Source organism: Gracilinanus agilis, chromosome X (genome assembly GCF_016433145.1).
Source record: "Gracilinanus agilis isolate LMUSP501 chromosome X, AgileGrace, whole genome shotgun sequence".
In the NCBI taxonomy this organism is placed as follows: domain Eukaryota; kingdom Metazoa; phylum Chordata; class Mammalia; order Didelphimorphia; family Didelphidae; genus Gracilinanus; species Gracilinanus agilis.
This window is the reverse complement of record NC_058136.1, coordinates 23,559,312-23,584,876: the sequence shown is the minus strand read 5'-3', so window position 1 is coordinate 23,584,876 and position 25,565 is coordinate 23,559,312. Positions and strand designations below refer to the sequence as shown.

General features: G+C 37.1%; 1 protein-coding gene across 1 annotated transcript; it reads left to right on the top strand.

The window, feature by feature from the left end:
- The first annotated feature begins 407 nt into the window (after nt 1-407).
- Nucleotides 408-1,616, top strand: LOC123253527 (vacuole membrane protein 1-like). The gene has a single exon (XM_044682703.1). The coding sequence runs from the start codon at nt 408-410 to the stop codon at nt 1,614-1,616; it is 1,209 nt and encodes a 402-aa protein (XP_044538638.1).
- Nucleotides 1,617-25,565: the final 23,949 nt, after the last annotated feature.

Sequence of the window (25,565 nt, the reverse complement as noted above, 5' to 3'; positions counted from 1 at the left end):
GGGGGTGGGTGGGAGATGAAGAAACAAAAGAAAGTGACCCTAGCCTTGTGGGGCCCAACACGGCCCCAGAGCCACTCCTTTTTAGTCAGAGGTTCTTCTTGAGCCGGAGAATAGCATAGAATTATTGTTATTATTGAATTATCATCATAGGTTGTGAGCTGTATTCCGACCGCTTATTGACCACTGGATGTAGGGGGGGAGGGGCGGCCTAGAAGTGGATGGAACCCTGGCGACGTGAGAGGGGAGAGGTGGAGCGGAAGTTGATAGAACCCGGCCATGCGTAACCTAGCAACGTGTTTATGAAGCAGGCAGTTAGAACCAGTCGCCTTCAGAGCCCTTGAGGCTCAGCTGCTGAGAGGACCAAGTCTCAATCTGGGGCCCAGAGACGCTCTTGAGACTGCCTGAAAATGGCAAACGAGTCCAAATGGCGCGGGGAATCCAAAAGAATCAAGACTGTCTCTCTGGTGCCGATTTCGCAGGCGATCGAAAGAACTAGGCGCGATCGGGAGGAGCGGCAGAAGATAGTCCTGTGGAAGAAGCCATTGACTACTTTGCGGTACTTCTTACTAGAAACTGTGATTAACTTGAAGGTGTGGGCCTACAGAGTTTGGTGGTGGCGCGGCATCCTGCTGTTAGCTTTTCTGTTGCTGGTCACGGCTGGGACGCTCTGTTACATCGAAGGACCTCACCAACTGTATGTGAGTTATTTAGAGAAAAAGATACTGTGGTGTGGTTACTGGGTTGGTCTCGGAATTCTGTCCTCTGTTGGCCTTGGTACGGGTCTCCATACTTTTCTGCTCTACTTGGGCCCTCACATTGCTTCGGTTACCCTGGCTGCTTATGAGTGCAACACTGTTAACTTCCCAGAGCCACCCTATCCTGATAGGATTACTTGCCCCGATGAAGCTATCCCTGAAGAGTTTATTTCCTTATGGGCCATTCTCTCAAAGGTCAGGCTTGAAGCCTGTATGTGGGGTGCTGGCACAGCCATTGGAGAACTGCCCCCTTACTTTATGGCCAGGGCTGCCCGATTGTCAGAGCTTGAACCCGATGATGAGGATTATGAGGAGGCTGAAGAGCTGGTGGAAGATCCCGATTCTTCTCAAGACTTTGCTTCTTGGGCTAAGAAAACTATACAGACCCTGGTGAAAAAGGTTGGATTTTTTGGAATATTGGCCTGTGCTTCAATTCCAAACCCTCTATTCGATCTGGCAGGGATAGCATGTGGACATTTCCTGGTTCCCTTTTGGACCTTCTTTGGTGCAACCCTGATTGGAAAGGCTATAGTAAAGATGCACATCCAGAAACTCCTTGTTATTATGGCCTTCAGCAAACACATTGTAGAACAGATGGTGGCTCTCATTGGTGCGATCCCCACTTTAGGTCCTTCTCTCCAGAAACCATTCCAAGATTACTTTGAGGCACAGCGGGTAAAGCTTCATCACAAATCTGAGATGAAGAACATGTTGGAGAAGGAAAACTGGGTGTCCTGGGTGTTTGAAAAGCTGGTGGTTGTCATGGTAGCCTACTTCATATTATCTATAATCAATTCCATGGCCCAGAGTTATGCCAGACGGATCCAGCAGCAAATGAACTCAGGAGAAAAAATGAATTAAAGCAAAGTTTAGCGTGTGCATTCACAGAAATGAGGATTAATGGAATCAACTTGAAATGGACTATTATAGAAAGAAAAGAAGAAACAACCTCTTTGTCCACACTAAGGACTTTTTTCCTATGGGGCTCGAAGAAAAACACTGGGTTTGAAAGCAATTAGACCATCCTTGTCATCGACAGAATCGTATGTGAAGTCTACGTATATACTCTTCATTTCATTGGGTTGGGTTTTCATAGAGAGATGTGGACTTAAAAGTTACTTTCCAGGTGAATGCACAGTGGCAAAATTAAAACTCAGCCACCTCTGTCTTGAAAAAACAATCATTCAATAAACTTTGTCTTGACATTACTGAGTGTTTTGTTGTCTAATTCATAAAACAGAGATATAATAACTGAAATATGGGATTGTAGCATTTGCAAAGAGCTGTACAATCATTCTTGTCATATAAATGATGATAGAGAAGTCTAACACATCTATCATGAAACATCAAAGACAACATTTTGTTGTTAGCTGCATTGTAGAGCAATTGGTCTTTCATATTTTGAGACAGCATAAGCAAAATCTGGTTGGTGCCTCCTGAAAGAGTCCATGCCATTTTTTGTTCTGTATATTTAAGATGAAGTCTAGAAAAATGTTCTAAAGTCATGTTTGAATATTTTAAAAAAATATAAATGGAGGAGGTGAGAAACATGCTGCCTAACAAAGACAGTTCATTATAGCAAAGAATAACAGACTGTTAGAGCAAGAAAAGGTCTTAGAGGGGACAGCTGGGTGGCTCAGTGGATTGAGAGCCAGGTCTAGAGATGGGAGGTCCTGGGTTCAAATCTGCCCTTAGATACTTCCTAGCTGTGTGACCCTGGGCAAGTCACTTCACCCCCATTGCCTAGCCCTTACCACTCTTCTGCCTTGGAGCCAATACACAGGATTGACTCCAAGATGGAAGGTGAGGGTTCAAAAAAAAAAGAAAGAAAAGGTCTTAGAGATAATTTATTCAGCACCCTTACCTCTCTGAGCTCAGAGAGGGAAAGGAACTTAGCCAAAATCACACAGATAGTAAATACCAGAATCAGATCCAGAACTCAGGTGTCTTGATTCCCAGTGTTTTCTTTCCACTACCTCTGAATTCTACTATCTTTTCATAAAAATAACATGTTTAGTAACAGCTAATACTATATTCATACCCTAATGTAGTAGATATTTGTTTCTCTACAGATTTAAATAACCAGATCTTTCAGTCATGAAGTAAATGAGCTAAATTTCATATTCCTTAGAAAGCAGTAATGGAGAAAAGGAAAATACCCTTGCCCTAAGAGTATTTTATCCATTCCAAGTGCACAAATATTAAAAATGCCATAAAAAGAATCAGGGGCATTCTTAACTATTTATTCTTAACTTAACATTTGCTATTTGATGGAAGCTTCTAATGTGATTGGCAATATGAATTCCAAAGCCTTGTTAAGATGTTTTTATTTTGAAATAAATACATTTACTTAAAATTGCATTTACTTGAAAATAAGTAAATAAATAATTTAACATTTCACCAAAACAAAGCTCTCCGTTATTTAAGATCAGAGATAACAGATTCATAAAACATTAGAGTTAGAAATCTCTTCTATATCACTGACTGAGGCTGTTGAGCCTCCTCCTGATCTGCAGTGAAGACCAGCACAAAGGGAGAAAGCCTCCAAATTCTGGGAACTTTATTTTGTTACTTCCATATTTTATATAGCTACTTATGGCTCATTATGGTTAAGAATCCCTTGCCTATAAAAAGAAAGCTTATGTAAAATTCAAGGTATGCCGATATTTTCAGATTTTTTAAAACACCAAATCGAGGAAATTACTTAAAGGAAGCCCAAAAAATCCAGAAAAGGGAAAGCATTAGGAAAACGAAAGGGGCAGCAACCTTGGTTCAAATCAGGTCTCAGACACTTCCTAGCTGTGTGTCTCTGGGGGAGTCACTTAACCCCAATTGCCTAGCCCTTACCTCTCTTCTGCCTTGGAACTGATACACAGTAGTATTGATTCCATGACAGAAGAGACCTTCAGAAAAGGGAAAAGGAAAGCATAATGACAGCTTCTTATCATTAAGGTGACGAACACTTTGAGTTTCTCTATAACCACTGAATCACAGAGAAGTTAAAAAGGCATATATTAAAGATCTACCAGGTCTGAGTTATGCCCATTTTGGTGCAGAAGAGAGGTTGTTTTGTTTTAGTTTCTGTAAGAGATCTCGAAACGAAATTGGAATCAACCCATGTCACACCTCTAGGTGGTTGAAATGAATGGTATATGTAGAACAATAAGACTTTCTTCAATAGTAAGATATGGTGATATAATTATATTAATGAAAAGCTATTTCTGTAACAGTTTAGGACGCATACTGTATTTTCCTCAACAACACCATGAGGTAGACGGCACAAGTATTTTAACCCAAATTTACAGATGAAAAAACTGAGGCTGAGAAGGGAGATCAAATGTCCACAATTGTCTTCTCATATCTACACATTATCAGAGCCAGGACTGAAACAGGTGTTATGATTCCAAATTCATTCCTCTTACCATTCTGCCATTACAAAGGAAACCTACAAGCATATATGTTCTATGTATATATACATTTGTAATTAATTATGGTAGTAAGTATAGTCTACAATGGAATTAATAGACTAAATCACTCAATTAACAGACTAAAGAGTCCTTTAAATCCAGAGAGAACCTTAGAGATCAGCTAATCTAATGTTGCCCAGCCCAAATTGTACCAAAGACTAGTAAAAGAACTAATTCTGTACTGTGAGTTATATGGCTCTTCATGGTAGCTTCAGTTCAGTGACTCTTACCAGCACAGGGACAGGAAAGGAACAGCTGGTAAAGATGGAGGAATCAGGATGCGGGAGGGGCAGGATAGCAGGCATAAGGAGCTGTCTAAATTCATAGCTTGTAAGAAGTATGAACCTTTTGTAATAAAAATTGTTGCTGACCAGAAGTAAAAAAAAACATAGATCTGTTTCTTGTCTTTCTCTAGCTGGCAGCTCTTTTTTCTAAAATTTTAACTTTATTTTATTCCAAAAACAAATTTAAACATAAGTTTTCCAAAGTTATATGATTCAGGTTGTTTCCCTCCCCTCTTCTCTTCCTCCTCCCAAAGTTGACAAGCAATTCAATCTGGGATATACATGTATTATCACTCAAAACACATTTCTATATTACTCATTTTTGTAAAAGAGTAATCTTATAAAACCAAAATCCCAAATCATATACCCATATAAACATGTGATAAATCATATGTTTTCATTTGCATTTCTTCAACAATTCTTTCTCTAGAGGTAGATAGCATTCTTTTTCATAAGACCCTCAGAATTGTCCTGGATCACTGTATTGCTATTAGTCTATCACATTTCATTGTTCTACAATATTTCAGTTACTGTGTATAATGTTCTCCTGGTTCTGCTTATTTCACTCTGCATCAGTAGGTCTTTCCAGCTCTTTCTGAAATCATGCTGCTCATCATTACTTATAGCACAATAATATTCTATCACTATTATATACCATGCTTTGTTCAGCCAATCCCCAAATGGGGGATATCCCTTTAGTTTCCAATTCTTTGCCACCACAAAAAGCACAGCTAAAAATAATTTTATACAAACAGATCCTTTCCCATTTTTTTTTATCTTTTTCTGATTTAGACCTAGTAGTGGTGTTGCTGAATCAAAAGGTATTTATTCCTTTATAGTCCCTTGGGCATAATTCCAAATTGCCTTCCAGAATGGCTGAATCAATTCACAACTCCACCTGCAGTACATTAATATCCCAATTTTGCCACATCCCCTCCCACGTTTATTATTTTCCTTTACTGTCATATTGGCCAATTTGATAGGTGTGAGGTGGTACCTCAGAGTTGTTTTAATTTGCATTTCTCTAATTAGTAGGGATTTAGAACACTTTTTCATATTATTATTGATAGCTTTGGTTTTTTTCCTCTGAAAAGTACTATTCATGTCTTTTGACCACTTATCAATTGGAAAATGACTTACAGTTTCTTATAAATTTGACTTAGTTCCTTATATATTTGAGAAATGAGATCTTTGTCAGAGAAATTTATTATAAAAATGTTTCCCCCGGTTTGTTGTTTCCCTCTAATGTTGGCTACATTTAAAAAACTTTTTAACTTTTTAATTTAATATAATGAAAATTATTTATCTTAAATATTGTAATGTAAATTCTTGCCTTCTCCATAGATCTGATGGGTAAACTATTCCACGTTCCCCTAATTTACTTATAATATCACTCTTTATGTTTAAATCATATACCCAATTAGATTTTATCTTGGTATAGGGCAGTGATTCCCAAAGTGGGCGCTACCGCCCCCTGGTAGGTGCTGCAGCGATCCAGGGGAGTGGTGATGGCCACACTTTTTTTGTATTACATTGTATTCTATTCTGAGTTCAATAAATAGTTTCATAATTTACAGGGCACTAAGTAATATTTTTTCTGGAAAGGGGGCGGTAGGCCAAAAAAGTTTGGGAACCACTGGTATAGAGTATGAGATGGTTACTGCTTTATAGTACAGTTTAAGATCTGGTACTGCTAGACCACCATCCATCACATTTTTTATTAGCTCCCTTGATATTCTTGACCTTTTGTTCTTCCAGATGAATTTTGTTATTGTTTTTTTCTAGTTCTATGAAATAGCTTTTTGGTAATTTGAAAGGTATGGCACTGAATAAGTAAATATTAGCTAGGCCTACTCATGAGCAATGAATGTTTTTCCTATTGTTTAGAGCTAATTTTATTCATTTGAAAAGTGTTTTGTGATTGTGTTCACATAATTCCTGTGTTTGTCTTGGCAGATAGATTCCAAAATATTTCATTTTGTCTAGAGTGATTTTAAATGGAATTTCTCTTTCTAACTCTTGCTGCTGACTTTTGTTGGAAATATATAGAAATGCTGATGATTTATGTGTGTTTATTTTGTATCCTGCAACTTTGCTAAAATTACTAATTATTTCAACTAACTTTTTAGTTGATTTTCTAGGATTCTACACGTATACCATCATATCATATGCAAGAGTGATAGTTTAGTTTTCTCACTGCCTAATTTAATACCTTCAATTTCTTTTTCTTCTCTAATTGCTACTACTAAAATTTCCAGTACAATATTAAATAATGGAAGTGATAATGGGCATCCTTACTTCACTCCTGATCTTATTGGGGAGGCTTCTAACTTGTCCCCATTGCAGATGATACTTGCTAATGGTTTTATTTATTTAGAATATTTTCCATGGTTACATGATTCATGATTTTTCACCACTTATTATCTTGAGGAAAAGCCTTTCTATTCCTATACTTTCTAGTGTTTTCAATAGGAATGGGTTTTGTAGTTTGTCAAAGGCTTTTTCTGTACCTATTGAGATAATCCTGTGATTTCTGTCAGTTTTGATTACTGATATGTTCAATTGTGCTGATGGTTTTCCTAATATTAAACCAGCCCTGCATTCCTGATATAAATCCCACTGAATGATCCTTTTGACATTTTATTGTAGTCTTTTTGCTTAATTTTATTTAAGATTTTTGCATCTATGTTCATTGAAGAGATTGGCCTTTAATTTTCTTTTTCTGTTTTCTGTCTTCCTGGTTTAGGTATCAGCACCATATTTGTGTCATAAAAGGAATTTCGTAGGACTCCTTTACTTATTTCGCCAAATAGTTAGTATAGTAATGGGATTAATTGTTCTTTCAATGTTTGATAGAATTCACTTGTGAATCCATCTGGTCCTGGGGATTTTTTCTTGGGGAGTTCATTGATGGCTTGTTCAATTTCTTTTTCTGAGATAGGCCATGGAGTCGTGAAAGGACCCAGGACCTCAAAGGGTGGGTCTGAGGTGCTCCCTTGCTGGTACAGCCCTTGTCCAGGGTTCTGGATGTTGGCCCATACCCAAGTTCTGAATTTGGTGTGGTAGGTTGGGTGGGTGATCAGCCAGCACTCCTCTATTTGCAGTTTTCCTTCTAGTTCCCCCTTATCCTGTGAAAATAAACTCTCTCTGCCTATCTTTCAAATTGTATTCAGTGAGAGAGTCCCTTCACTTGTCCTGCTTTGACTCCTGTTGTTTTGAAGTGTCTTCTAAAGATCAGTTTGGAAGGATAGTCAGGGTGGTTTGGGCTTTTGCCACTACTAAGCCACCATCTTGGCTCTGCCCCCAATCCCAAGTCTTCTCTAGCTGGCATTTCTATAGCCTTTTAAGGTTTGAAAAAGACTTTACACATTTTATTTCATTTGATCTTTGCAACAACCTTTGGGAGGTAGGTGCTGTTATTATCCCCATTTTACAGATGAGGTAGACAGAGATGAGGTAACTTGCCCAGGTTCTCACATCTAGTATCTAAGGCTGAATTTGAACTCAAGTCTTTCTGTCCCCTGATATAGCATTCTTTTTGCTACACAGCCTAGTTGCCTCATCATTTTCTAGGTGAGAAAACTGAGTAACAGCCCAAGGTCATATGATCATAGGATCCTGGATCTAGAACTGGAAAGGACTCCAGAAGACAGCTAGTTTAATCCCTTTGTTTTACAAAGGAAGACACTGAATGAAGCTTAGGGAGGCAAAATGATTTGCCCAAAGTAACATAGATAGTGTTGGAATTGAGACAGGAATTCAGGTCCCTCACACAATCAATTATGGGCAAAACTGGGAATAGACCTCTTATCCTCATGCATATATACCTGAGTCAGGGTTGAAAGGACGCTGTTCACTAGATAGACAACATTAAAAGTACTTTGTTCAGTTGTGGATTCCTAATATTAGAAATGACACTGATAAGCCAGGGTAAGTTGAGAGGAAGGCTCAAAATCATGCCTAAAAAGGACAGTATGCATTAACTGAGGATGTTTAGCCTGGGGTAGAGAAGAATTGCTGCAGGATGGGAAGGGACAGCACATGATAGTTATTTTCAAGTATTAAAAGAGCTGTCCCTCCCTTAGGAGAGAGATTAGACTTGTCATAAATTCAGAGAGGAAGACTTAGAAAAAACTTCCTAACACTTAGAACAATTCAAAAGGGGAATTGATTGTCTTAGGAAGTAATGGACCTTCCTTCTCCCATGGAAAGTTGACAAAAAGAGACTGAGTGATCAATCAAGTCTTTTGTAGAGGGAATTCCTGTTAAAGTACAAGATTGACTAGATCAAGGAAACAAAGGTCTTTCCTAACTTTGAAAAATTCTGTGCTTCCATTATTTCTGATTCCCTACTCAATACTCTTCTTTTTTTTCCCCTATGCTTCTTTAAGTTCATTTATTTATTTGTTTTTTTAGAATATTTTTTTTCATGGTTACATGAATCATGTTCTTTACCTCCTCTCTTCACTTCCCCCCTCCCATAGTCAATGAGCAATTCCACTGGGTTTTACATGTGTCATTGATCAAGACCTATTTCCATATTATTAATATTTGCATTAGGGTGATTGTTTAGAGTCAGTATCCGCAATCATATCCCCATCGACCCATGTGATCAAGCAATTGTTTTTCTTCTGTGTTTCTGCTCCCACAGTTCTTTCTCTGGATGTTGATAGCATTCTTTTTCATAAGTCCCTCAGAATTGTCCTGGATCATTGCATTGCTGCTAGTACAGAAGTCCATTATATTCGATTGTGCCACACTGTATCCGTCTCTGTGTATAATGTTCTCCTGGTTCTGCTCCTTTCACTCTGCATCAATTCTTGGAGGTCATTCCAATTAACGTAGAATTCTATCAGTTCATTATTACTTTTAGCACAATAATATTCCATCACCAATAGATACACATTAGTTCAGTCATTTCCTAGTCAAAGGGCAGCCCCTCATTTCCCAATTTTTGCCACCACAAAGAGTGCAGCTATAAATATTTTTGTAGAAGTGTTTTTCCTTATTCTCTCTTTGGGGGTTCAAACCCAGCAGAAGTATGGCTGGATCAAAGGGCAGGCATTTAATGTCCTTTGGGCATAGTTCCAAATTGCCTTCCAGAATGGTTGGATCAATTCACAACTCCACCAGCAGTGCATTAATTTCCTAATTTTTTTTATTTTTTTATTTTGTAAACACTTATTAATATTCATTTTTTAGAAAAGTTAACATGGTTACATGATTCATGCTCCTACTTTCCCCTTTACCCCTCTTCCTCCCCCCACCCATGGCTGATGCGCATTTCCACTGGTTTTAACATGTGTCATTGATCAAGACCTATTTCCAAATTGTTGATAGTTGCTTTGGTGTGGTAGTTTCTAGTCTACATCCCCAATCATGTCTGCCTCAACCCATGTGTTGAAAAAAAGCACCTGCTTTTCTTCTGTGTTTCCACTCCTGTAGTTCTTCCTCTGAATGTGGGTAGGGTTCTTTTCCATAAATCCCTCAGAATTGTCCTGGGTCATTGTATTGCTGCTAGTACAGAAGTCCATTACATTCTATTTTACCACAGTGTATTGGTCTCTGTGTACAAAGTTCTTCTGGCTCTGCTCCTAATTTCCTAATTTTAACACATCCCCTCCAACATTTATTATTTTCCTTTGCTGTCATATTAACCAATCTACTAGAGTTGTTCTGATTTGCATTTCTCTAATTATAAGAGATTTAGAACACTTTTTCATGTGCTTACTGATAGTTTTGTTTTCTTTATCTGAAAATTGCCTATTCATGTCCCTTGCCCATTTATCAATTGGGAAATGGCTTGATTTTTTTGTACAATTTATTTAGCTCCTTATAAATTTAAGTAATTAGAACTTTGTCAGAGGTTTTTGTTATAAAGATTTTTTCCCAATTTGTTGCTTCTCTTCTAATTCTGGTTGTTTTGTTTTTGTTTGTAAAAAAACCTTTTTAATTTAATTTAATCAAAATTATTCATTTTACATTTCGTAATATTCTCTATATCTTGCTTGGTCTTAAAATCTTTCCTTTCCCATATAGCTGACAGGTATACTATTATATGTTCACCTAATTTACTTATAGTTTCCTTCCATATATTTAAGTCATTCACCCATTCTGAATTTACCTTGGTGTAGGGTGTGAGATGTTGATCTAAACCTAATCTCTTCCATACTGTTTTCCAATTTTCCCAGCAGTTTTTGTCAAATAGTAGATTTTTGTCCCAATAAGCTGGGATCTTTGGGTTTATCACCCACTATCTTGCTGAGGTCATTTACCCCAAGTCTATTCCACTAATCCTTCCTTCTGACTCTTAGCCAGAACCATATTGTTGTTTGATGACCACTGCTTTATATAGTACAGTTTAAGACCTGGTATTGCTAGGCCCCCCTCCTTCACATTTTTTTCATTATTTCCCTTGATATTCTTGATATTTTGTTCTTCCAGATGACCTTTGTTATAATTTTTTTTCTAATTCAGTAAAGTTTCTTGGTAGTTTGACAGGTATGAAAATGAATAAATAAATTAATTTGGGTAGGATTGTCATTTTTATTATGTTAGTTTGTTCTACCCATGAGCAATTAATGTTTTTCCAATTGTTTAGATCTAGTTTTAATTGTGTGGAAAGGGTTTTGTAGTTGTGTTCATATAATTCCCGAGTTTGTCTTGGCAGATAGATTCCTAAATATTTTATATTGTCTAGGGTGATTTTAAATGGAATTTCTCTTTCTAATTCTTGCTGCTGTGTTGTGTTGGAAATATATTGAAATGCTGATGATTTATGTGGGGGGGTTTTGCATCTTGCAACTTTGCTAAAGTTGTTGATTATTTCCACTAACTTTTTAGTTGATTCTTTAGGATTCTTTAAGTAGACCATCATATCATCTGCAAAGAGTGATAGTTTAGTCTCCTCATTGCCTATTTTAATACCTTCAATTTCTTTTTCTTCTCTGATTGTTACTCCTAGTGTTTCTAGTACAATGTTAAATAATAGAGGTGATAATGAGCATCCTTGCTTCACTCCTGATCTTATTGGGAATGCTCTTAATTTATCCCTATTGAAGATGATACTTGCTGATGGTTTTAAATATATACTGTTTATTATTTTTAGGGTAGGCCCTTCTATTCCTATCATTTCTAGTGTTTTCAATAGGATTGAGTGGTATATTTTGTCAAAGGCTTTGTCTGCATCTATTGAGATAATCATGTGATTTATATTGGTTTGGTTGTTGATATGGTCAAGTATGTGGATGGTTTTCCTATTATTAAACCAGCCTTGCATTCCTGGTATAAATTCCACCTGATCATAGTGAATAATCCTTGTGATCACTTGTTGGATCTATGTTCATTAATGAGATTGGTCTGTAATTTTCTTTCTCTGTTTTGATCTGCCTGGCTTTGGCATCAGTACCATATTTGTTTCATAAAAGGAATTTGGTAGAACTCTTTCTTTGCTTATTTTGTCAAATAGTTTGTATAGTACTGGGATTAGTTGTTTTTAAATATTTGATAGAATTCATTTGTGAATCCATCTGGCCCTGTGTATTTTTTCTTAGGGAGTTCTCTGCTGACTTGTTCAATTTCTTTTTCTAATATGAGATTATTTAAGTATTCTATTTCTTCTTCTGTTAACCTAGGCAATTTATATAGTCGTAAATAATCATCCATATCACCTAGGATGCCATATTTATTGCCATATATTTGGGCAAAATAGTTCTTAATAATTACCTACCTTAATTTCCTCTTCCTTAGAGGTGAGGTCTCCCTTTTCATCTTTGATACTGTGAATTTGGTTTTCTTCTTTCCTTTTTTAAATTAGATTAACCAAGACTTTATTTTTTTCAAAATACCAGCTTCTAGTCTTATTTATTAATTCAATAGTTCTTTTACTTTCAATTTTATTAATTTCTCCTTTAATTTTTAGGATTTCTGATTTAGTTTTTATCTGGGGATTTTTAATTTGTTCTCTTTCTAGTTTTTTTAATTTGCTTGCTCAATTCATTGACCTCTGCCCTCCGAGATTTGTTAATATATGCACTCAGGGATAAACCTTTTCCCCTGAGTACTACTTTAGCTGCAACCCATAGATTTTGATATGATGTCTCCTCATTGTCAATCTCTTCAATGAAGTTATTGTTTCTATGATTTGTTCTTTAAACAACCAATTTTGGAGAGTCACATTATTTAATTTCCAATTAATTTTGATTTGCCTCTCCATGTATTCTTACTAATTATTATTTTATTGCATTATGATCTAAAAAGGCTGCATTTATTATTTCTGCTCTTTTGCATTTGTTTGCCATTCTTTTATGCTCTAGTACATGGTCAATCTTTGTGGATGTACCATGTGCTGCTGAAAAGAAAGTGTATTCCTTTTTGTCCCTATTTATTTTTCTCCATATATCTATTAACTCTAATTTTTCTAAGATTTCATTCACATCTCTTACCTATTTCTTATTTATTTTTTGGTCTGATTTATCTAAATCTGATAGAGGAAGGTTCGGGTCTCCCACTAGTATAGTTTTACTATCTATTTCCTCCTTAAGCTCCAACAGTTTCTCCTTTAAAAATGTGGTTGCTATACCATTTGGTGCAAATATATTGAGTACTGCTATTTCCTCATTGTCCATACTGCCTTTTATCAGGATTTAATTACCTTCCCTGTCTCTTTTAATCATATCTCTTTTTACTTTGGCTTTGCCAGATATCATCACTGAGACTCCCGACTTCTTTTTCTCAGTTGATTCCTAATATATTTTGCTCCAGCCTTTTACCTTTACCCTGCGTGTTTTTACCTGCCTCAAGTGTGTTTCTTGTAGATGTGGCAGGATTTTGGTTTCTAATTCACTCTGCCATTTGCTTCCGTTTTATGGCTGAGTTTATCCCATTCACATTCAGAGTTATGATTACCACCTGTGTGTTCCCCATAATTTTTTTTATTTCCTCTCCTAGTCCTGCCCTTTCTTTTTCACTATTTCCTACTACACCAGTATTTTGCTTTTAATCAGCCCTCCTAATCCCCACCTTTATTTTACTTCCTTCCCACCCTTCTTATTCCCCTCTTATTTTTCTTTAAGGTCTATTAAATTCCCTCTCCCCTCTCTTTCCCTCCCTTTTTAGTACTCCTCTCCAATCCTCCCCCTTTGGTTTTTCCCTCTCAACTTCCCTGTAGAGTAAGATAGAATTTGATAGCCCAATGGATCTAGATGCTCTTCCCTCTCAGAATTGATTCCACTGAGAGTAAGGTTTAAGTATTACCTATTAGCACTCACTTCCTCTCCTTCTTATAATAGTATTCTTCCCTTCCTCCTCCCATGCATCTCTTTATGTGGTAAAATTTATCCTATTTTTCTTCTTCCTTCAAGTTTCTCTTGGTGCCATCTTCTATTTCCTCCCCCACCTTTTTTGCATATCATCTTAAACCACTTAGTACTCTAAACTCCACCTATGAATAATTCTTCTAACTACTATGATAGTGAATACAGTTTTTGANTCTACCTTTTGCTACTCCCCACCCTATTCCCCCCCCTCCTTGGTTTTTCTCTCTCAACTTGCCTGTAAGGTAAGATAGAATTCAATACCCCAATAGATCTAGATGTTTTTCCCTTCTCAGAATTGATTCCACTGAGAATAAGGTTTCAATATTACCTATTAGCCCTCTCTCTTCCTTTCCTTCTTATAATAGTATTCTTCCCCTTCCCCCTCCCATGTGCCTCTTAATGTGGTATAATTTATCCTCTTTTTCTTTTTCCTTCAAGTTTCTCTTCATGCCATCTTCTATTCCCCCCCCTTTTCTTTTTTTTTTTACATATCATCTTAAACCACTTAGTAGCCCAACCTCTACCTATGAATAATTCTTCTAACTACTATGATAGTTAATACAATTTTTGAGAGTTACAAATATCATTTTTCCATATAGGAGTATAAACAATTTTACCTTTCTGAAGCCTTAAAAAAATTTTTTTGTCCTCTCTTTCTTGTTTCCCTTTTCATGTTTCTCTTGAGTTTTGTATTTGGACATCAAATTTTCTGTTTAGTTCTGGCCTTTTCTTTACAAATACTTTGAAATCTTCTATTTTGTTAAATGCCCATACTTTTCCCTGGAAGTATATAGTCAGTTTTGATGGGTAGGTGATCCAAACTCGGTTGTAGGCTAAATTCTCTTGCCTTTCTGAATATCATATTCCAAGCCTTGTGGCCCTTAAGATGTGGGGGCTGCCAGATCCTGTGTAATTCTGATTGGTGCTCCTTGATATCTGAATTATCTCTTTCTGGTTTCTCGTAATATTTTCTCCTTAGCTTGTAAGCTCTTGAATTTGGCAATTACATTCCTGGGGGTAGTCTTTTGAGGATTTAATGTAGAGGGTGATCTATGGACTCTTTCAATGTCTATTTTGCCCTCTTGTTTAAGAATATCAGGGCAGTTTTTTTTATTTCTTGTAGTATGATGTCAATGTTTCTCTTTATTTCCAGGTTTTCATGTAAGCCTATGATTCTCAGATTGTCTCTCCTGAACATGTTTTCCAAGTCAATCATTTTCTCAATGAGATATTTCATGTTTCTTTCTAATTTGTCATTCTTTTGACTTTGTTTTATAATTCTTGCTATCTTGTGATATCATTAGCTTCTACTTGCCCAATTCTAGTTTTTAAAGACTGGTTTTCAGCTATGTTCCTTTGATTTTCCTTTTCAGTTTGGTCTATCTTGCTTTTCTTGGCTTCTAGCAGGTCAATTCTGGACTTCAATTTGCTTATCATTTCATTTGATTTCTGAGCTTCTTTTTCCAAGTGGGAGATTCTGTCTTTTAAACTGTTATTTTCTTTTGAACTATTTCCCACTTTTCTTGCCAAGTTTCTTCTTTCTCACTTGGTTCATCATCTCAAAAATGAGTTCCTCAAGAGCTTGTCACCAATTTCCATTTTTTGGGAAGGTTTAGATGTGTTTGCTTGTTTGTCGTCATCCTCTGATATCTCCTCTGTAGTCTGGAGTTTTTCTCCATAGAAATTATGGAGGGCCAAGGTTTTTTTCTTATTTTTTTTGGTAGTTGTAGATTGTAGTTCTTGGGTGTTGGTGGACATTTCTGTGTTAGTTTTTCCTTTCCTTCCCAGTCAGAAGCCTGAGTGAAGAGGGTAGGCAGGTCTTTGTACTGAGCTACAGGGCAATTTTTGCCCTGAGGCTATTTTTCAGTCTCTGATGAATCTGCTGTATACAGCCTCTCTCTGCCCTATCTTTGTGCCAAATCCCCACACTCCTTAGCCTACTGGGATCCCAAGTCTCGCTGTTCTCTGGGGTAAGTCTGTGGTGTCCTCAGCCAGCCCCGCCCAGAGAACCTAGTGATTGTCCCACACTGCCTTTGATTTGGGGTTGTAGGTGGAGTGGGGGAGGGGTGAGCAGCTCATGCTTTGGTAGGAGTTATTTTACCCCCTTATACCTTAGATATGCCCAAACCCTGCCTACTTTCAAGGCTGTGCCCTATGGAAGAGCCCCTTCACTTGTCTGATTTTGGTTTTTTTCCTTTTGAGGCACTTTATATTGGTAAGTGGTGAGGAGAGGAACGCCCTTGCTTCTTTCTACTCATTGGCCATCTTAGCCCAGAAGTCTCCTACTCAATACTCTTTTCATGACACCATCCTTTAGGATATAATTATCTTGGGACACAAGTCAGAGTGGAGAGACAGAGACAGAGTTAGAATATAGATAATAAGAGAACATTTAATAAGTACTTATGATATGCTAGGACATGTGCCAAGTGCTAGAGATACAAATGCAAGCAAAAGCAAGCAAGACAATGCATGTCCTCAAAGGTCTTACCCTCTAATGGGAGAAAAGAACACATAAAGGGGTAATGAAAAGGATGAGGGGATACGTACTCTTGGATTGCATGGCCTGAGATGGCTAGTTAGTCAAACGAAGACCTGGATTTAGGTAAGATATGGTAAAAGTCCTATTATCTGTAAGGGTAGAGTATTGTGTATATTTTCTATCAATCATCTAACACATTGGGAGGGCTTTGTAAATAAAATATTCAATCAAAAATATTAAATAACCAGCACTGATAAGCCAAATAAGAACATTTCCCCTTTTTTCCTGGCATGCATCTGTCAAGAAGTAATATAGAAAGCTCAGTCCAACCAAAGGTATTTCTGTGATCTCTTTACAAGCAGAAGGATTTAGAAAAATGTATAACCTATAAACAGTATCAGAAGGGAGAGAAAAACAACAAAATGAAAAAGGGTTACCTGAATCCAGCTACAAAATAACAGATATAATAATCAATGTGATATCGACCTTAAAATACTCTTCAGAATGATTGTTAGGAACTGGCTTGGATTATTAGACCCATTGAATGGCTTCTTTGAATTTGTTAAGTACATTCAAACATTCCAAACCTATGACTCCTATACAATAGACACCTGGTACATGGTTATTGAAGGGAAATGAACCATAATTATAGCATCATGAAATCTCAGATTTGGAAGCCACCTTAGAGGTCATCTAGTCCAACCCATACCCCATCACAGCCATGACAAATACTTACTCAGCCTTTGCTTGAACACCTCTACTGAAGAGGAACCCATTACCTCCAAGGCAAACCTATTCCATTATGGGTTAGTTCTAAGTGTGAAGGAAGTTTTCCTGACATCAAACCCAAACCTTCCTTTTGTTCCTAGTTACTCCTCTACAATCAAGTGGAACAAGTCTAATTCCACTTTCATGCAATAGACCTTTATATACTTCAAAATAAAAGTTTAAAAAAACCCAACTCGCTAAGGCCCTATTATGTTCAAGGCACTGTGCAAGGCCCTAATAAGGGATAAAGACACAAATGAAAATCACTCATGTCAACACAGACAGGAAAGAGTGCTGTATCTGGAGTCAGAGGAACTAAATTCCAATCTGAATTTTGCTACTAAATGCATAGCACTGGGCAACTTATTTGACCCCTTTGAGTCTTGGTTTCTTCATCTATAAAAATGAAAGACTTGGGCTAAAAGATTTCTAATGTTCCTTTCAGTTCTATATCTATGTTCCTTTTAGAAACTTAAATTCCTTTAGGAGATAGCTGTCATACCCCTTCTTCAAGTTTTTCTTTTCCTGGATGAACTTACCTAGTTCTTTTAACCAATTCTCATATTGCCTGCTGCTGAGGCCCTTCATTATCTTGGTCATCCTTCCTACACTTTTCAGATGTCAATGAATACAGTAAAGCAGATTGTGGTCTGACGAGGGCAGAGGACAGTGCTACTGCCACTGTCCCGTTCCAGACACTCTGCCTCTCTTAAGGTAGCCTGAAATCAAATTGGCTTTCTTTTTCCTTTTGCTGCTACATCACACTATTAATTCCAATTTAACTTGCAACCCACTAAAACTACCAAATTAAACTATTATTGAGTCACACCTCCCCCATCTTTTACTTAGAGCCATAATTTTGGTCATTAGCAGGTGAGCTAAAATGCTCCGAGTATTTCTGTAATTATCAAATGAGTTAGTCTGAGGCAGTTAATGTATTCTAACAAAATGTATAAATTGAGATGAAATAGGAGAGGTCAAGTTGATTCACCATTTACTGATCATGAAGGGATTACTATTATGGACAGAATAATAAATCACCATAATAATGAAGTTCCTTGAGGGCAGGGACTATTTTATTTTGCCTTTGTATGTCAGCCACCTAGCATGGTGCCTGAGAAACAAGCACAGAAGAGGTACTCACTAAATATTTACTAATTGGTTGTTTTTATTAGTAACAGTAGTATTCATAATAAGAATGGGTAAATTTAAGCTTGTGCTTCCTCATATTCGTGTTTGAAGGTTTATATGTACACATTTATTTCATCCCCCAAAGAGATTACAAACTTATCAAGGGTAGAGATCGTGCTTCTCATATTTCTTTTTTGTCTTTAACACCTAACAAGGGGTACTAATAATAAGAGTAATAATAACAATAGTTTACTTTTATAAAGGACTTTATAGTTCACATGCATTACTTCATTTGGATCTCATGCCAACTTTATGAGCCAGGCAGTAGGTGCTCAATAGCACCAGAGTACCACAGAAGTCACCTAGCTTCACACCTACCAGAAGCAGTAGTCAACATCTCACAAACAAGAAGATTCAATTTCCACTTGATCCCACCAAGGACAGGCAATTTACTACCTTTTGAAGAACGTCATTCCATTGTTGGATGGGTTGAAATTTTTAGAAATAATTCCCTCTATTAAGCCAAAGTATGCCTCTATAATTTCTATACTTTGGCCCTAATGTTTGCTAAATGAGTGATGCATGAATAAAAACACTAAATAAAACTGGATTGCTACAGACATCTTAATATGACAAATATACAAATTATTCAAAAAAATTACAATCCTTCCCAGTTTCCCAGATATAAGGGAAAAAACAAAGCAGGATTATTATCAAAAAGAGAGACTTTCCAGAGATCAGAGTTGTTGAAAATAATAATTCGCTAAACACTGCAGTGCAGTGTAGACTCAATGTGTTTTCAGAAATTCAAACTGACATTTAAGGATAGGGGAGTTAATCAAAGGTGAAAGTAGTGACAAGAAGAGATGCCCCCAACCTTTGTGATGAGTATAAAGTTGGCAACCAATCCATAATTAAAAGTTGAGTCAGTGGATAAAACAAGTTTACTTAAACAATAGAGCAAATACTGTTGTCTCGGAAGTAAGTTGTTTGTGACTCAAGAACCAAAATCCATTTATAAAATTAATAATTCTAAGATAGCAAAGACAAAATGTACAGAAAACTCCAAAAAGAGAGCATTTTATTTACAACTCAATCATAACACAGGAAAAGCTAATGCCAATGAAATGAACTGATTTGTAGACATGTCAGCCATATTAGCTATAAATATTATAGGGGTCATGTGGGTATGTATGTAAAAGCAGTTTTTTTCCTATCCTGTTTTATGATAGAAACACAGATTACTGAAATGTACCATCTCCTTATGTGTGATTTAGCAAATTATTCATTCCAAGATATTTATCTACTGATTTGTTTTTTTAATTGAGCCATCTCCATCCCTTCCCCCTTGAAGTCAATCATCTTCAAGAAATAGTTGAAGAAATTTAGCCTAATTGAATTGTTTATAAGCAGGTCATTTGTACAGATGGAGGCGAAGTTAATTGGAGCATATAAAATCATGAAGGGGTTGGACGGGGGAAGTATAGATAGCTTATCATATCATAAAAATTAGATATCAGAGATTCATAAAAGGCCAGAGCTTGAAGACACCCTAGAGATCATCAAATTGAACAATATTTTACAGGTGAGAAAACTGGAGCCCAAAGAAGAGATCCCTTGCCTGAGGTCACAGAGCTCTTTCCTTTACAGGGCAGATTCATTCTGATAGTGCTTTAATGAAATCAAAAGGTTCATCTAAATCTTATCAAACACCTTTGGTGGTTTATTGGTATGGGTTGCTCCCTCTACTGGCTCACATCAGGACTCCTGCAGCTGTCTGGCTCAAGACAATTCTGTTCTATAACTTTTATTAAATCATCCCAAAAAGTTCAGCTCATACCTTCAAAAGGTCTTCCACCAATTCTTTTAATATGTTAAGGGTACACACTATTGTTGTTGCTGTTGAGCTGTTTCAGTCATGACAAGCTCTTCATGGCCCCATTTGAGTTTTTCTTGGCAAAGATACTGGAGTAGTTTGCCATTTCCTTGCCCAGCTCATTTTATAGATGAGGAAACTGAGGCCATTACAGTTAATTAACTTGCCCAGGGTCACACAATTAGTAAGCTTGAACTCAGGTCTTCCTGATTCCAGGCCCAGCACTCTATCCATTGCACTAATTACCTGCCCCAGGGGTTGGGGGGGCTATACTAGAACTTCCTAGAAAATGACAAATATAAACAATTCAGAGAAAGATTGGAAGACTCATATGAACTAATACAGAGAAGAAAACAGAACCAGGAAGACAACAGACAGAATTACTATAATGATATAAATGAAATCAATGCTAGAAAGTAGTCAAACTCAGATTACATAATTGCAATAACTACTTTTAATCCTAGAGAACATGAAATCAATGCTAGAAAGTAGTCAAACTCAAATTATGTAATTGCAATAACTACTTTTAGTCCTAGAGAATAAGTGCTGAACTACACTTCCTCTTTGTAGATAGGTAGATGGGGGATAGGGAATGTGGAGAACTACAGGAGTAGAGAATGTTATGTATGCTGACAATCATTTTGTCAACCAGGTTTTTTTGAACTGCATTTCTTTGTTATAAGAGAGTTCGGTGAGGGTAGGATATTCTGAGATATGACTATGGTATGAAAAACAAAAGGCATCAATAAAACTTTTTTAGATGTGTTGGGGTTATCCATATAAAATCAGGGCTATCGTTCTTGCTACTTGATTAGCTCACTCCCATTTCCAACCAGACAGCTCCTCAAATGGAAAGAAAAGATTAATAACATCTAAGTGTGAAGTTTTGAGCAATTTATAAGACTTTGTCTATTCATTCTTCCTGAACCATTTTTCCCATATATTTCTTGCCACCTTCACCTTTTCACCCCTTTGCATTGAATTCACCAAGCATTAAAGTATATATTGATTTAATATGGAGGGGATTATTAAGTTCCTTATAGAATACCTCTTACTATTTCATCCTCAGCAATTACTGTTGCGACATAAACTACAGTAATATCCATGATGGCCTTTTTGCACATATTTATCATGCAACCAACTTTTTTCTTTCTTCTGATTTCACAATAACAAGAATGCCAGGTGTGATAAGATTCAGTTCCTCCATCAATATGTGCACTCACTGGACATTGGAGAGGGCTCTCACAATTAGAGTAACAACCAGTAAGGTTTGCTGATTGTTTAAAAGCTGTGCAATTCTTAGTACCTTCTGGCTCCTTTCCCACCATTCTACCACCATGATTGCAGAGGCAGAATAATGTTGCACAGAACCAAGGGAAATTTTTTGTTGTTTTCTGGATTACAATGTCCAAAAAACACACAATAATACACCAAGTGGATAACCTATTAATACTGTTGGTCCTCAGAAAAGAGATTTGGTCTGAAATCAACTCACTTTACCATGGCACAGAATTCTATATGGTAATTTCTGAAGTCTGACTCCAACGTCTAGCACCATTCAAAAGTTCTTGGTAAAAAACATACTATAACAAACCCATATAGAAACAGAACAAAAAGGTCAAAGGAAGATTACTACCAAGCAGAGAAGAAGGTTTTCCATTCAATTCACTTTCTTAAGTTTTAGTATATCAGAAAGTTTATTTGGGAGTATTTGGTATGAGTTTGGATTTCAACATAGTTGAAACACCATATGGACACAGTATAGTCTGACTCATAATGAGAGACAAAAGGCAACAGATGCCAGAGTTTCATAAGTCCTCAGATCATAAAACAAATGGTTTGTGAAGCCCAAGGCCTCAGCATGATGATAAGTTCTCCATGATGGTTTAGATAAGTAATTCAGGGTAGACATCTGAAATAGAAAATGTATCATTCAGGGAGTACCTTTGCCAAAAAACATAATCATCAGGCTCCTGCAAAAGCTTTTGGTGATTATAGGGTAAAGGAAATGAGACTAATTTAGAGCATTACTTCATATGGAGTTATTTGGCCAATGACAAACATATAGAGGTCTAAAACTGACTTGTAACTATGATGGGATTGGTAGGAGTTTGCCTCTAAGGTGTCCAATGTTAAAATCACTATGGCAAGGTTCTTCCAGTGCCAAGATGGCAGTGATGAAGGAACTTATCTCTCCAAATTCCTGCCTAATCTCTCCCGAATTCCCCTCCAAACAACTTTAAAAAAAACCTCTTATGGAATTTTGAAGTAGTCAAGCATTTTTTCCACTGATGACAGCTTAGAGAGTCAGCAGGAAAAGTCTGTCTCATTGGGGTAAGAAGGGAGTGCAGCCAGGAATGGGCAGCCAGAACAAGGGCAGGCCATACTTGGTAAAGGCCAGCAGTAAAGTCTCAACCCAGCACAAACTACCAGCAAAACCCTGCTCCAAATAAAAGCTAGCAGTATCTTTAACAGGAACTAAGCCTCCAGCAAGGCCTCAACCAGGTACAAGCTACCAGAAAGGCTTCACTCCCAGTCAAGGTCAGTGGGGAGGCCTTGTCCTCAGTGCAGGCCATAAGTGAAGCCTCAGCTGCTGTGCAGGCAAGAAGCAAGGCCGCCCCACTCCCACCTTGAATTGTACAAGCAAGAAGCTGAAGCCCTCTACTGTGTAAGCCAATAGCTGAGCCCACACACACACTATGCGAGCCAACATAGAGGACTCCCAATTGATGTATGCAAGCATTTGAGGCCCCGCATTGTGTAAGCCAGCAGGGAGGTTCCCCACTGTGCAAGCAACAAGCTGAGGCCCCCTATTGTGCAAGCCAGTAGCAAGGGCCTCCCTTCAAGCAAGCAGCAAGGCCCCACACTGTGCAACAAGGAGCTGAAGTGCCCCCACCCAATTATGCAAGTCAGCAGGGAGGACTCCCAACTGATCCACGTTAGTATAGAGGCCCAGAGAACTGTTACAAGACAGCAGTGAGGCCCGATACTGTGCAGGCCAGCAAGAAGGTCCCCCACTGTGCAAGCCAGTAGGGAAGGTTCCCCACTGTGCCACTATACTACTGTGCCCCCTCCCCCGACTGTATAAATCAGCATCAAAGACCCCCAACTAAGGCAAACCAGCAGTGAGCCTCCCCACTATGTGAGTAGGAAAGTGAGGCTCCCCACTGTGAAAGCTAGCATAGAGAATCCCCAATTGCTTCAAGTTAACAGTGAGCCCCACCTACTGTGCAAGTCAACAGCTAGGCCTGAGCTCTAGAACAAGAAGCATGGTTCTAGAACAATAACAAGATCCTTTTCCACCCTAGGATCAGAGCCTAATTTTAACATATAGTGAAAAGTTAAAAAATAAACTATTAAAATGAGCAAAAAACAACAACAAAAATTGCTGAACCATATAAATTTGCCATAGTAACAGAGAGGATCGAGACACAAATCTAGAAGAGAACAATGTCAAAATGGCTACAAGTGAAGTCTGAAAGAACAGTATAAATTTGTGCCAGGACAAAAGAACTTTTAGAAGAATTTTTAAAAAGGAGGGGGAGGACTTTAAAAATCAAATAAGAGAGATAAAAAATTGTGTAAAGAAACATGAGTAATGAGAGAAAATCATAAAATAAGAGCCAACAGCTTAGTAAAGAAAGCCCCCCCAAATGGGAAAAGATATATAAAATCTCACTGAAGAAAACAAGTCCTTAAAAAGTAGAACTGGCCAAATGGAAAAAGAGACAGAGAACCTCAATGAAGAAAGTAGAGTTCATTAAAAATTAGAATTGTGATAGAAAAGTGATAAAGTTGGAGGCACAAATCTATGGTTTCATGTCTACCTTGTTTCTTGTCAGAAGGAAAACTTGCCTACAGTTATTTTTGGAGTATGAGTTGCAAAGTGGTCAAATCAAACCTGATGAAAAAAAAACCCTAACAGCTAAATTTATCCATAGATGGAATAATTTGGGGGTTGTGGACTCTCCCAGTCCAATTGAGGGTCTTCAAGCAGCTGAAGCTAGATGACATTCATTAAGTATGTTGTGTTTTGTTATGGGTTGGACTGTTGGATTGTAGGCCTGCTAAGATTCTTTCCAACTCTAAATTCTGTGATATTGTGATCTGTTCTCAAGGAGATAACAAACAATTTAAAATTAAGAGTTGTAAGATATCTTTAAAGATCAGCAGAATATTCCACCCAATAAGTAAATCTTCTTTTTAGCATCTCTGACAATCATCCAGCATCTGCTGAAATACCTTTAGTAGCAGAAAATTACCTCATGAGGGACCTCCATGACCCATGCATTCTTCTCATGATATATGGGATGAAAGAAAACAGGTGGAGTCTTTCTTATGTTTATTATGATTGCTTTAATTTGCTTTGGATATTAGAGAGTGATCATGAAATTATTTTTCAATAAGATTCACTGCTTAAGTATTAATCCAGTGGTACTTATATCCCACAATTAAGAAAATGATGGCTGGCTGCAAATAGAAACTTTATTTTATGAGAAAACTGCATCCACAAAATAATATCAAAATAAAAGTCAAATCCCAGCTGGGTCACTGAGTAGAGAAAAGGAAAGAGCATGAGTAAATCCAATATCATGCATTTATATATGTATTAAATTCAGCTAAACTTGGATGAGTTAAACAGCTACAATTAGCAGGATAATTATGCCTCAGAAGTGACTAGTTCTCCATTGATTATCTCTACTCTCTCTATTTAGTAATCTCACCATATTCTATTTTAAAAGTTTTTCACTGGTTATAATACTTTGATTTGTTCCTTTTTTAAAATATCAGTGAAAATGCTTTGCATTCTCCATTTTCTTCATTTGAGAAAATAAATACATCATAAATGACAGTAATATTTCCCACTAATGAGCTCTACTGGATAATAATATCCATTACCTGTTATTAGCACAGATGAACTAAAGATGGGGGAGAACATCCAGAAGACCAGAGGTGGATAGAGAGGATCAAACCAAGAAGCTACAATTTGGATGGTCTTAAATGTTAATTTTATTTCCTGTCACGTCATATCCTATTTTTCAATTATGAATAAATAAATAAATATTTAAATCAAATCTGATCTTTGAAAAGTCAATTGTTTAAAATAATCCCTTCTCAAGGATATAGCTGATTTTTAATGTCATCTCTTCAGTGATCCAGTTTGAGAGTAATAAGTGGTGACAGCCATAGCTGGTTTATAGTATTTCACTGAGATAACAGAGTTAAGCCCTAGATCTTCCTAATTTACTGTGAATTCTATTTATAGGATATATCCAGGCATCTTGCTTTAGGAAAACAGGAATACACCAGGCCAAACTTAAGAAAGCAGTACATTATCTTTGAATTGAAGAGTTCTCATTACAAAAAGATATTTGTCTTTACAAAATGATTCCGCATTTTGTTTGGGGAACTCCCCATGTGCATTTAAAAGAAGCTTCCCAGGTTATTCTCTACTAGATAGAGGGCCGTAGAGGCAGGCTAAGAA